Below are 14,653 nucleotides of genomic sequence, written 5' to 3' on the forward strand. Positions count from 1 at the left end.
TACTGTAGTGCATAGTAGAGTACAGTAGAGATAGAGTACTGTAGTGTACAGTAGAGGTAGAGTACTGTAGTGCACAGTAGAGTACAGTAGAGATAGAGTACTGTAGAGAGAGTACTGTAGTGCACAGTAGAGTACAGTGGAGGTAGAGTACAGTAGAGATAGAGTACTGTAGTGTACAGTAGAGGTAGAGTACTGTAGTGCACAGTAGAGGTAGAGTACAGTAGTGCACAGTAGAGATAAAGTACTGTAGTGTACAGTAGAGGTAGAGTACTGTAGTGCACAGTAGAGTACAGTAGAGATAGAGTACTGTAGTGCACAGTAGAGTACAGTAGAGATAGAGTACTGTAGAGAGAGTACTGTAGTGCACAGTAGAGTACAGTGGAGGTAGAGTACAGTAGAGATAGAGTACTGTAGTGTACAGTAGAGGTAGAGTACAGTAGCGATAGAGTACTGTAGTGCACAGTAGAGGTAGAGTACAGTAGAGGTAGAGTACAGTAGAGATAGAGTACTGTAGTGCACAGTAGAGGTAGAGTACAGTAGAGGTAGAGTACAGTAGAGGTAGAGTACTGTAGTGCACAGTAGAGATAAAGTACTGTAGTGTACAGTAGAGGTAGAGTACAGTAGAGATAGAGTACTGTAGTGCACAGTAGAGATAAAGTACTGTAGTGTACAGTAGAGGTAGAGTACAGTAGAGATAGAGTACTGTAGTGTACAGTAGAGGTAGAGTACAGTAGAGATAGAGTACTGTAGTGCACAGTAGAAGTAGAGTACAGTAGAGATAGAGTACTGTAGTGCACAGTAGAGGTAGAGTACAGTAGATGTAGAGTACTGTAGTGCACAGTAGAGATAAAGTACTGTAGTGTACAGTAGAGGTAGAGTACAGTAGAGATAGAGTACTGTAGTGCACAGTAGAGGTAGAGTACAGTAGAGGTAGAGTACTGTAGTGCACAGTAGAGTACAGTAGAGGTAGAGTACAGTAGAGATAGAGTACTGTAGTGCACAGTAGAGATAAAGTACTGTAGTGCACAGTAGAGATAGAGTACTGTAGTGCACAGTAGAGGTAGAGTACAGTAGAGGTAGAGTACTGTAGTGCACAGTAGAGTACAGTAGAGGTAGAGTACAGTAGAGATAGAGTACTGTAGTGCACAGTAGAGATAGAGTACTGTAGTGCACAGTAGAGATAGAGTACTGTAGTGCACAGTAGAGGTAGAGTACAGTAGAGGTAGAGTACTGTAGTGCACAGTAGAGTACAGTAGAGGTAGAGTACAGTAGAGATAGAGTACTATAGTGCACAGTAGAGTACAGTAGAGGTAGAGTACAGTAGAGATAGAGTACTGTAGTGCACAGTAGAGATAAAGTACTGTAGTGTACAGTAGAGGTAGAGTACAGTAGAGGTAGAGTACTGTAGTGCACAGTAGAGATAAAGTACTGTAGTGTACAGTAGAGGTAGAGTACAGTAGAGATAGAGTACTGTAGTGCACAGTAGAGGTAGAGTACTGTAGTGCACAGTAGAGTACAGTAGAGGTAGAGTACAGTAGAGATAGAGTACTGTAGTGCACAGTAGAGTACAGTAGAGGTAGAGTACAGTAGAGATAGAGTACTGTAGTGCACAGTAGAGATAAAGTACTGTAGTGTACAGTAGAGGTAGTGCACAGTAGAGGTAGAGTACTGTAGTGCACAGTAGAGATAAAGTACTGTAGTGTACAGTAGAGGTAGAGTACAGTAGAGATAGAGTACTGTAGTGCACAGTAGAGGTAGAGTACAGTAGAGGTAGAGTACTGTAGTGCACAGTAGAGTACAGTAGAGGTAGAGTACAGTAGAGATAGAGTACTGTAGTGCACAGTAGAGATAAAGTACTGTAGTGTACAGTAGAGGTAGTGCACAGTAGAGGTAGAGTACTGTAGTGCACAGTAGAGATAAAGTACTGTAGTGTACAGTAGAGGTAGAGTACAGTAGAGGTAGAGTACTGTAGTGCACAGTAGAGGTAGAGTACAGTAGAGGTAGAGTACTGTAGTGCACAGTAGAGGTAGAGTACAGTAGAGGTAGAGTACTGTAGTGCACAGTAGAGATAAAGTACTGTAGTGTACAGTAGAGGTAGTGCACAGTAGAGGTAGAGTACTGTAGTGCACAGTAGAGATAAAGTACTGTAGTGTACAGTAGAGGTAGAGTACAGTAGAGGTAGAGTACTGTAGTGCACAGTAGAGGTAGTGCACAGTAGAGGTAGAGTACTGTAGTGCACAGTAGAGATAAAGTACTGTAGTGTACAGTAGAGGTAGAGTACAGTAGAGATAGAGTACTGTAGTGCACAGTAGAGGTAGAGTACAGTAGAGGTAGAGTACTGTAGTGCACAGTAGAGTACAGTAGAGGTAGAGTACAGTAGAGATAGAGTACTGTAGTGCACAGTAGAGATAAAGTACTGTAGTGTACAGTAGAGGTAGAGTACAGTAGAGATAGAGTACTGTAGTGCACAGTAGAGGTAGAGTACAGTAGAGGTAGAGTACAGTAGAGATAGAGTACTGTAGTGTACAGTAGAGATAGAGTACTGTAGTGCACAGTAGAGGTAGAGTACTGTAGAGTACAGTAGAGGTAGAGTACTGTAGTGCACAGTAGAGTACAGTAGAGATAGAGTACAGTAGAGGTAGAGTACAGTAGAGGTAGAGTACTGTAGTGCACAGTAGTGTACAGTAGAGGTAGAGTACAGTAGAGGTAGAGTACTGTAGTGCACAGTAGAGGTAGAGTACAGTAAAGTACAGTAGATGTAGAGTGCAGTAGATGTAGAATACGGTAGAGTACAGTAAAGTACAGTAGATGTATTATACAGTGGAGGTAGAGTACAGTAGAGGTAGAGTACAATAGAGATAGAGTACAGTAGTGTACAGTAGAGATAGAGTACAGTAAAGTACAGTAGAGGTAGAGTACTGTATTGCACAGTAGAGAGAGTACTGTAGTGTACAGTAGAGGTAGAGTACAGTAGAGATAGAGTACAGTAGTGTACAGTAGAGATAGAGTACAGTAAAGTACAGTAGAGGTAGAGTACAGTAGTGTACAGTAGAGGCTCAAACAAACCTTTCAGCTGGTGTTATTCTGGATAACAGAAGAATATATGCAGGAGAATAAAGTTTAACACTTTACCAATAAAAACAAAAAAATCTATAGTCATTTTTTCTAATGGTTTAACTGAATCATCGAAGGTCAGAAGCAAGTACATTGGTCAGTAAAATGAGATTAAATGCATAAAAATGTATATTCTTTGCATAGTATTCTGATTCTGCATTTCACTGATTTTACTCATTTTGAGGAATATTGAATCTTTTTTTGTGCAAGTGAGATGAGTAAATGCTTACATTTAGTCTAGAACTACAATAACATCATGTTTAAACACAACGCCTCTGCACTTTGATTTGTCTCAACATGGGGACAGGAGAGCTGTCAGTCAATAAATGCGAAAACAAAGTAATGCGTTACTTTACTAGTTACTTGAAAACATAATCTCATTACGTAACTCAGGTTCTTGTAATGAGTTACCGCCAACACTGCTAATGCCTGTGTGTGTGTGTGTGTGTGTGTGTGTGTGCAGTGGGATCTGCCGCGAGGGGGAGCAGCTGGTGGTCGGACCCACGGATGACGGGGAGTTTCGGGAGCTGGCGGTCCTCAGTATCCAGAGGAATCGCTCCGGGTGTCGGGTCCTCAGAGCGGGACAGGCCGCTACTCTGGCACTCGGAGATTTCGACCGCTCGTTGTTACGAAAGGTGAGCATTTCTATTGGTGGATGCAGAAGATACTGAATCTTGAGCTGTTACACTAGGGGTGGATTGCACCAGTAACTATTAAAGGATTAGTTCACTTCAGAATTAAAATGTCCTGATGATTTACTCTCCCCCACGTCATCTAAGATGTTCATGAAGGTTTTTGAGGAAATCATTCCAGGATGTTTCTCCATATAGTGTCTTCAATGGGGTCCAACGGGTTGAAGGTCCAAATGTGAGTTTCAGTGCAGCTTCAAAGTCTCGACACGATCCAGCCGAGGAATAAGAGTCTTATCTAGACAAACCAGCGCTCACTTTTTTCTAAAAACATAAACATTTATTTACTTTTAACCACAAATGCTCGTCTTGCACTAGATCTGTGATGCGACACACATTACGTAATCAGGTTGAAAGGTCAAGCGTGACGTAGGCGTAAGAACAGACCCAGTGTTTACAAAGCGAACGTGCAAAGACTAAGACAAACGCTATTTACCTTTAAATTAAAGGTAAAACAATGATTTCGGACAATTTTGAAGTTGGAGGGGAAAATGAGATGAATGAGTTTTTCGCCCTACTCTACATTTCTGAACCAGAACATGTGTGACCTTTCAACCTGATTACGTAATGTGTGTCGCATCACAGCTAGTGCAAGACCAGCATTTGTGGTTCAAAGTATATAAATGTTTATTTTTGTTGTAAAATGTCCGCTGGTCTGTCTAGATAAGACTCTTATTCCTCGGCTGGATCGTGTCGAGACTTTGAAGCTGCACTGAAACTCACATTTGGACCTTCGACCCGTTGGACCCCATTGAAGACACTATATGGAGAAACATCCTGCAATGTTTTCCTCAAAAACCTTCATTTCTTTTCAACTGAAGAAAGAAAAACATGAACGTCTTGGATGATGTGGGGGAGAGAAAATCATCAGGAAACTTTAATTCTGAAGTGAACTAATTCTTTAAAGAGGACCTATTATGCTCTTTTACAAAGTCTTGGTGATGTATTTGGGCTCTACTAGAACAGGTTTTCATGCTTGAATCTTAAAAAAAAACGAAAAACATATTCTCCATTGTTGCGGCTCGTCTCTTCACAGTCTGTCAATTTAACTCAAGCTGTGTTGCACCACTTTATTTATTATTAACACAATCAGGGATTCAATTAACAAATGTTATCCCTGATTGTAAATTTAAACCCTAATTAACAAATCAGAGATTAAAATTCAAATCTGCAATTAAACCTTTATCTAAGGATTCATCATTGTAATTAAACATCATAAAGTTCCATTTTCGATTGACTACCAGAAATTCTCTCTCTGGCACAAAGAGACCGTAAGAATAAAGGGATGATCAAGCACTTTTATTTTCAAGTTTATTTGTAATAAACACTTTTCTGAGACCTGAAGCCACTCCTAGTGTCTGTTTTTGTTTCAGTCAGCAACATTTTAACTGTAGGTGATATATATTTTTGTTATTACTATTTAAACCTCTTCACCTGCACGTTTGAAGTTAATCCATAAATGAGATTTAAAGTAATGGAGTGGCAGGATTAAAGTCATTCCATCTTAAATGTACATTAAAACTAGGATCAAACTCATGGTTTAAATGTAAGTGCACATTTTCAAAATCTGCATACTTTTGAAACCAGAACAAATGTGGGCGGGGCTTGATTGTGTCCGTGGGGAGTTGATTGGATGGTTGTGGTTTGCTATTGGAGGATTTCAGGTTGCCCCGCCCACATCATCAGAGAAGAGAAATTAAAACAAATTTTGAAGTTTGGTGCAACAGAATTATTAGATAAACCTTGATTTAATCTAGGTTTAAGCATAGGATGATTGTGTAAGTGTTCACGCTGAAGTGTTCAGCATTGGAGCCGGTGTAAGCTGTTTGTTCTCCGGCAGGGAATGGTGATGGTTAGTCCCGAGATGAACCCCGATATCTGCTGGCGCTTTGAGGCCGAGATCGTTTTACTCTTCCATGCCAAAACTTTCCACAAGGGCTTCCAGGTGACTGTCCATGTGGGCAACGTCAGACAGACGGCCACAGTCGAGGCTCTGCAAGGAAAGGTGAGTAGTTTTTATCCGTCTGTCTGACAGATAGTTAGATAAACGCTTAAAGTCCCCCTGTAGTCAATCATTTTATCCCTTAAAACTCATCTTTAATCACCAAAATGACATATTTAAGCGTTTTTTCCACAATAAACCTCTAGAAAATGAGCAATGTCAATCACGGTTACACTCACATGACGTTTATTTTTTTAAAGCCTTGCCATTTTAAGCATTTGAGCAATTTTAAATCAAGTCAGAATTGCGTTATTGGGTTATAATCTTCTAGATTGTGAGATAAAAAGTCACAATTACCTTTTTTTTATTCTGTGGTGGAAACAAGCTTTCATACTGTAAGGCATGAAGGAGAGCTGAATTTGTTTTTCACACACTGTTCTAGCCTGTCGAATTTTCAGCTACTTTTCTGCTTCAAATCAAGTACGTTGTAACGTTGTGATTTTCCTTGTGTCTGATTGGTTTGGATTCAAGGCTTAAAACACTTAAACCAAACCAACTTAAACCTTTTTTTTTTTTATCCCAAAGGGAAAAATGAATGGGAAAAATACCAATAATGCACTCTGTTATCAGTGTAATATAGATCTGTGCGTCAGCTCTTATGGTGCGTTCACACCGAACGCGAATAGCGCGTCAGGCGCGAGTGATTTCAATGTTAAGTCAATGCAAAGACGCGTTAAGCCTTGTTTATACTTTCGCCTGGCTCCGCAGCGCGAGTCTCCGCAGACTGCGCGCGCACCTCCCCAAACGGACGAGGCGTTTATACTTGACGCGCTCGCCGTTGTACTATTCTTTGAAACGACAGGGGGCGACTCGAGTAATTGTCCTCTAAACCATCAGGAATCAGCGGTGAGAAGATGAAAGCTGTACACACGTGACAATGTTTATTTTAGTACACCGCCACCAAAACCACACTGCAAAAAAGAATCGTGTAAAACCCAGTAAACCCTGAGATTATTACTAGTGACAATAAAACAAAATATATGGATATGAGAATGTGTACAATATAAATAAATTAACATTTTATATTTTCTAATTCCACTAAACATTTCATTGAGTTTCGTGAACATTTTTATTAAACATGGACCTTTATGTTCATTAAAAATACTTTTTTATGCTATTGTCTGCTCATTTTTTAAACTCATTTAGACATGCAAACTGGGTGCCGGTGTGGTGAGAAGTTCGAGCTCGGCCAGATTTGGCTCAAAGTCGTTCATCTTCGGATGCGGCGCCGCGCGCGTTGTTACAAAAAATGTCGCGCACACCGCCAGGCGAAATTGGGTCTTGTGAACCCAACGCGCACGACCGCCCACACAGCAATGACGTCATTTTTGCCGCGCGCACCTTCGCGCTCGTGCGGACGCGTCGAGTATAATCAAGGCTTTACGCGCGTAAAAAACTCCTACGCCGCGAATGAGGCGTAGAGCGCGGCGCGGTAGACTCGAATACGCCTCATTGAGCGTCTGGCGCGTTAAGCGCGTTAAGGCCTTTTTATACTTCTGCGTCAAACTGCCGCCGTAGCTACGTCGTAGGCTGTGTGTAGCGCGCGTACCCTACGGTGTACCCTGACGTGCACCTCTCCAAAAATGTAACAACGCGTCAATTCTACGCGGACACAAGTGCTGTGATTGGTCTGACAGAACCCCTCCCTTGGGGTTTCACATGCTCCCTAGGTGCGCGTCAACGACACAGAAGTATAAATTAAAACCAACACGTTGCCTACGGCGTATAGGCTCCGGCGTAGGTCCGACGCAGAAGTATAATGAGGCCTTTACACGCGAATGATTTTATTAGTGCTTTTTGTGCATTCACGCGTTTGACGCGAATTCGCGTCTGCCGCCCGAGATGAAAAATCTGAACTTCTGCGTCAATTCGCGCCGCGTTAACCAATCAGGAGCCTGCTTGCTGCTGTCACGTGGTGAAGTGACAGTTTATAATGTTATTTTATGTTTGGCCTCAATAAATTATTTTGTAATATGACTAAAATGCACAACAAAGCAAATCTTTCACATAAAAACTCGATTTCAATATATGAGAGATACTCATTTTGTATTGAATGCAATTTATTCCATATCTATTCTAGATTATATGAAACATTATTAATCTAATGTAAACACAATTTAATGTATACAAACAAAACAAAAAAATCACAGGACAGGTTTCACTTTTGGAGGCTGGCTCCATTTATTATCAAAACAAAAATAAATGACAGATTAAGTGGGTGCGGGTGAGGGTGAACCTCGCGCCGGGCTGTACAGCGCGGGCTCGTCAGGCAGCGACCACTCGAGGCCGAGGCTTATACGGCCTACGCTGTCCTCGTCAGCGTCCTCACCGTTAGGTGCACCAAACCTAGCTCCTGGAGCAAATTGTGAAACTCCTGAAACCCTCCGGAGGGTCTGGTGGACCCGAGTACAGCGACGATGTCCCCTACGCAGCTGTTTCTGCTCTCCAGAGCATATACGAGCGGTGACTCTCTCGATTAATGCTAACGCTAATGCTCGATAAACATCTAAAAAAGATGGCCGCCAACGGGTTTCGAAACTTTCGCCTCTGACGAAGAGCGAAATTGACGCGCGTAAAAACAAAAGTTTGAAGCGAAATTTACGCACGTCAATTTCGCTCTTGACGCGCGAATTAACACAAAGTGGTCAAGCGTATAACTAGACGCGGCAGTTTGACGCGCTATTCGCGTCCGGTGTGAACGCACAGTTAAAGTGACAGCAGCCTAATAAACCTGCTGATGTCATCAAACACCTAAAGACTCACTGCAGCTTTAAAGACTATGCAGTGATACTTTACATTTGATTACTTTATTCAATTTCTCTAGCAGTCTGTTTGTTAGTATATAAAGCACTCTTTATTTCAGTTGTATTTTATTTGTCCTGGTCATACGTTTTTTAATAGTCTTTAATAAGATTGAGAACTTTTTGCTTGCATCAGTTTGGTTTTTGCTGTAATATCAAAATAATTAAGACTTGTGAAATTTGAATGTCATTTAAAATAGGGCTGTCAACAGAAAGAGGTGAGTGAGTGAGTGAGTGTGTGTGTGTGTGTGTGTGTGTGTGTTTATCAGCTGAAACACTGTCAACAGAAAGAGCTCAGCGTGTGTGTGTGTGATTGAGTGTGTGTGTGTGTGTGAGTGTGTATTTATCAGCTGAAACACTGTCCACAGAAAGAGCTCAGCGTGTGTGTGTGTGTGTGTGTGTGATTGAGTGTGTGTGTGTGTGTGTGTGTGTGAGTGTGTGTGTGTGTGTGTGTGTGCTGTGTGTGTGTTCATCAGCTGAAACACTGTCCACAGAAAGCGCTCAGTATGTGTGTGCGTGTGTGTGTGTAAGCGCTCAGCACTCGCTCAGATCAAGAGTCTGGTGTTTCTGATGATCAATATGTAGATGTCGTGAGTAGAAGTGTTTCTGAATCACAGTTAGCTGTTGTGTGTTGATGTAGTTCATTACGCTGTGTTGAAGTGTGCTTTCTCAGGTTACTGATGCACAAACACAGCTTTAAGCACTATTATAACACATTTTACTCAAGACTAGTATCATGATTATAAGGTTTGTGGAATCGCTCTCCCCCAGATGAAGAGATCAGGTTCTCCAGTAAGACTCTGATGTTCTCCTGTGATCTTGTGCTTCAGGACGAGCTGCGCACCGGAGAGAAAGCTGTGGTCGGGTTCAGGTTCATCAAACACCCGGAGTATCTGAAGCTGGGCGCCAAGCTGCTCTTCCGAGAGGGAGTGACCAAAGGCATCGGTCAGGTGACCAAACTACAGCCCGCGTGCCAGGACCAGCAGCAGCCCTGAGCGGATCCGCCTCATCCACACACACAGATGCCTTTACACTCACAAACTCTGCATCTCTCACTGTTTCTGTCTAGTTTTACAGGAAATATTCCTAAATCAACATACATTCACTGGAGGAGCTAAATGATGTGAAGTCTTGTTTTCTGACACAAATTAAGTGCTTAAAAAAAGAACAAAATCTGCTAGTTATTTGTTTCTTCAAGTACAAACTTAATTTTAATTTTCACAAAACAAAAATATCTTCAGTCATTTTGCTTCTCCAGTAAATCTATCTTGATTTAAAGGAACAGTTCACTCAATTTTTATTCTATCATTTACTCTCCCTCAAGTTGTTTCAAACCTGTATGAGTTTCTTTCTTCTGCTGAACACAAGAAGATATTCTGAAGAAGTCGGTAACGAAACACTTGTTGGACCCCATTGACTTCAATAGTACTTTTTTTCCTACTATGGAAGTCAATGGGGTCCAACAACAGTTTGGTTTCCCACATTGTTCAAAATAGATTCTTTTGTGTTCAGCAGAAGAGAGAAACTCATACAGGTTTGAAACAACTTGAGGGAGAGTAAATGATGACAGAAATTGAATTTTTTTTAAGTGAATTATTCCTATAAGAATGTTTGTATATTTGTGCTGGAAAACAGAAAAGACACACTGAGGATTTGTGTTTGCATATCGAAGCTTATATCTTTCTTTTCAGTGTTCAGACGGCACTGAATAACACACTCACACACACACAGTCACAGTTTATGACATCATTCAGTAACCAAAGCACAGAGATTGTGTATTTAAATGTGGCTGCCAAAGATTATTCTTTTGTTTTTAAGTGGACATTTTTATAACCGATGTCAATGAAGAATGGTTTCTTCTGGTGGCAGCTAGAGTTTGAAATCATCACCAAATGCCAGAAACTATCTCTGATGTCTTTTAATTTATTTTATCGTTGTGTAACGAGGTTTTTTGTACTGAAGTGGCATCATCAGTCGTGAACAGCACAGCCTTTAGATATAAATCTGCTGCTTTACCACCAAGTGTCCCTCCGTTCTCACAGTCTTGAAGAGACAGAACGGCTCGTTCCTGCCTTCAGTAGCTCAGGAAAACTGGAGAACTGCACTCCTCCTTCCGTTCAGACACACACATCACTGTCGAATTATGCAAATCACTCTTTTATCTGTTCTTTCTCCCTCTGTGTTTCCCACATGAACACTTGGTTTGGTGCTAATGCTTTTGATTTACATGTTTTTAAATGTTGGAAGGGGAGGATAAAGTTTGTTAGATAAATGTTCTTGCCTAAACTCTGTCCTGTAACCATTGCATGCGTGTTCGTCTCCAAGAGCTCCAGTACTGAAGAGCGTCATCATTAACCTTCACTTTCAGGTTTACTCCAGCACTGTTCTCTCTCTGCGCAGTTTTAGAAGAAAATATCTATTTGAACCAAAAATAATTGGACATTTATAAAGAATGCCAGGGGGACAACACCTGGATGTTTTAGTTTCATAGATTTGTAATAATTTCCTTTCCAATATGCATTTGTTTGAGTGACGTCTCATTTTTACACCGAATGTCACTGAAGGTTTTTTTTTTTTTAGGTATTTTAAAATATTTTAGCCTTACTTTTTGGTGAATTGGAGGATTTATGTACAGATTTGTTTGTATATTGTGATGTACATAAATAAAAGTGTATTAAAGTTTATGACTGACAATGATTTATTGAGATGTGATAGAAAACAAGCTGGGATTTCCCAGTGATTGCAGCATTTTGCATCAATTCTCAGTGGATATGGTCTTGCTTAAATGTTAATGGATAAACTTGAATGGGACGGTTCATGATTTACTATATGTATATGTATGTATATATATATATATATATATATATATATTCTGTACTATATTCGTCAATGGGGTCCATCAACCGTCTGGTTACCCATATTCCTCAAACTATCTGCCTTCTCGATCGCCCCCGAGTGGCTGGATGCAGTATAGCTCTTAAACCCCGCCCTCTTCTCGATCGCCCCCGAGTGGCTGGATGCAGTATAGCTCTTAAACCCCTCCCTCTTCTCGATCGCCCCCGAGTGGCTGGATGCAGTATAGCTCTTAAACCCCGCCCTCTTCTCGATCGCCCCCGGTGGCTGGATGCAGTATAGCTCTTAAACCCCGCCCTCTTCTCGATCGCCCCCGGTGGCTGGATGCAGTATAGCTCTTAAACCCCGCCCTCTTCTCGATCGCCCTCGGGTGGCTGGATGCAGTGTAGCTCTTAAACCCCGCCCTCTTCTCGATCGCCCCCGGGTGGCTGGATGCAGTATAGCTCAAGCCCCACCCTCTTCTCGATCGCCCCCGGGTGGCTGGATGCAGTGTAGCTCTTAAGCCCCGCCCTCTTCTCGATCGCCCCCGGGTGGCTGGATGCAGTATAGCTCAAGCCCCGCCCTCTTCTCGATCGCCCCCGGTGGCTGGATGCAGTGTAGCTCTTAAACCCCTCCCTCTTCTCGATCGCCCCCGGGTGGCTGGATGCAGTATAGCTCAAGCCCCGCCCTCTTCTCGATCGCCCCCGGTGGCTGGATGCAGTGTAGCTCTTAAGCCCCGCCCTCTTCTCGATCGCCCTCTTCTCGATCGCCCTCGGGTGGCTGGATGCAGTATAGCTCAAGCCCCGCCCTCTTCTCGATCGCGCCCGGTGGCTGGATGCAGTGTAGCTCTTAAACCCCTCCCTCTTCTCGATCGCCACCGGTGGCTGGATGCAGTGTAGCTCTTAAGCCCCGCCCTCTTCTCGATCGCCCCCGGGTGGCTGGATGCAGTATAGCTCTTAAGCCCCGCCCTCTTCTCGATCGCCACCGGTGGCTGGTTGCAGTGTAGCTCTTAAACCCCTCCCTCTTCTCGATCGCCCCCGGTGGCTGGATGCAGTGTAGCTCTTAAACCCCTCCCTCTTCTCGATCGCCCCCGGTGGCTGGATGCAGTGTAGCTCTTAAACCCCGCCCTCTTCTCGATAACCCCCGGTGGCTGGATGCAGTATAGCTCTTAAGCCCCGCCCTCTCAATGTAATGGAACGTGAGACAAACCAATCAATAAAATATCACTTCAAATAATTTTTTCCAAAGACGTTTTTTGTCATTTTAGGTAGTTTTTATTACGCTGATGTTAAATCAAGTGTTCGTTCTTTAAATAAGTTTTAGTTATTTTACAAAAACGGGGGTGTGACGTCATGATTGACAGCTTCTCTGAGTGTAGTCGTCAGTCACTCACTGAGGCGCCAACAGACTTTTTTCTGGATCTTCAGGAGGAGGAGATTGGAGCTTTAACTTTAATTTCTACATTTTTAAATGGACTGTTTATTTAATTTACATTTATTCATTTAGTGAATTAAATTTTATCCAAAGCGACTTACAAATGAGAACAATAGAAGCAATTAAACTAACAATAGGACAACAATAAGCGAGTGCTATGACCCTTTTTCTTTTTTTTAATAAATAGAATAGAAGAGAAAGTGTTTGTATTACTGGATCAAGTGCTGCCGTCTTCAGCCGTTTCTTGAAAATGTCCACGGACTGAGCCGCTCTGGTTGAGTTAGATCATTCCTCCAGCAGGGAACAGTCATGGTAAAGGTCCGAGAAAGAGATTTAGTGCCTCTTTGAGATGATGCACCACAAGACGACGTTCGCTTGCAGAGCACAAGTTTCTGGATGACACATAAGTCTGAAGTAATGAGTTTAGGTAACAGGGAGCAGAGCCAGTGCTTGTTCTGTAGGCAAACGTCAGTGACTTGAATTTGATGCGAGCGGCAACTGGCAACCAGTGCAATTTTGTGAGGAGAGAGTGACGTGTGCTCTGCCCTCTTCGGCTCGTTGAAGACCACTCTAGCTGCAGCATTCTGGATCAGTTGCAGAGGCTTGACAGAGCAAGCTGGAAGACCTGCCAGGAAAGCATTACAATAGTCCAGTCTGGATAGAACAAGCGCTTGGACAAGGAGTTGTGTAGCTCTGATAGGAAGGGCCTGATCCTCCTAATGTTGTACAAGGCAAATATGCAGGACTGGACAGTTCTAGCAATGTGGTCTTTGAAGTTCAATTGATCATCAGTCACAACTCCAAGGTTCCTGGCTGACCTTGATGGAGTTATGGATGACGAACCTAGCTGAATAGAGAAGTTGTGATGGAGTGTTGGGTTGGCCGGGACCAGCAGTTCAGTCTTCGTAAGGTTTAGTTGAAGGTGGTGGTCCTTCATCCAGCCAGAAATGTCTGTCAGGCTGAGATACGATCAGCTACCATCGGATCATCAGGCTGGGATGAGAGGTAGAGTTGTGTGTCATCAGCGTAGCAGTGATAGGAAAAGCCATGTTTCTGAATCACAGATCCTAGTGATAACATATAGATGGAGAAGAGAAGCGGTCAAAGCACTGAGCCCTGAGGCACTCCAGTAGCTAGATGTTGGGTCTTAGATACCTCACCCCTCCAAGACACCCTGAAGGACCTACCTGAGAGGTAAGACTTGAACCACTGGAGTGCGGTTCCCGAGATGTCATTTCACACAGACATGGGTGGGTTAAGGGGTCAAGAGTAGAGATGTATAAAGTGTATCAGTATATTGGATCCATGCAGCTCTTAAAGTGACAGCAGCCTAATATTCCTGCTGCACTGCTGTTTTAATGTTAATCAAACAAAAGACAAAAAAATAAATCACTCACTACTCGACTACATAACTTTTGTAACTTTATATATATTTCATTTATACAATGAAGAATAGATTTTACATTTGATTATTTCTGTACCTGAAAAGCACTGTTTAAAAAACATGCCAATGGTACGCAAAGTACCTTGGTCTGCGGAATTTGTATTGCGAGCTCCGCCCCGCTGTTTGGGTATATAAGAAGCAGCGTGTGAATACTCGCATTAAGTTCTTCGCTGAGGAGCTGAGAGGTGTGTCCCGGCCGTTCAGCGGGACAGCAGTTGTGGCAAGGGTACGCAACGTCTCTGTTCCCTCCTTCAGGGAACGAGGGTTATATACGTAACCGAGAAGTTCCCTTTCAATCAGTCACGTTCCAACGTTGCGTCAGAACATCTGATGAATG

At 42.6% G+C, this 14,653-nt stretch overlaps 1 protein-coding gene across 1 annotated transcript in view; it reads left to right on the top strand.

Annotated features, from left to right (window-relative positions):
• The window catches only part of gtpbp2a (GTP binding protein 2a), a 31,103-nt gene extending 19,813 nt beyond the window's left edge, over nt 1–11,290 (top strand). The window contains exons 10-12 of the mRNA XM_084391468.1: nt 3,578–3,749; nt 5,644–5,808; nt 9,437–11,290. Of these exons, the coding sequence (XP_084247594.1) occupies nt 3,578–3,749; nt 5,644–5,808; nt 9,437–9,601 (502 nt within the window). The 3' untranslated portion in view covers nt 9,602–11,290. The remainder of the gene's footprint in view (nt 1–3,577; nt 3,750–5,643; nt 5,809–9,436) is intronic.
• The last annotated feature ends 3,363 nt before the right edge of the window (nt 11,291–14,653 follow it).

The sequence above is a fragment of the Rutilus rutilus genome (assembly GCF_951802725.1).
Source record: "Rutilus rutilus genome assembly, chromosome: 20".
Taxonomy (NCBI): domain Eukaryota; kingdom Metazoa; phylum Chordata; class Actinopteri; order Cypriniformes; family Leuciscidae; genus Rutilus; species Rutilus rutilus.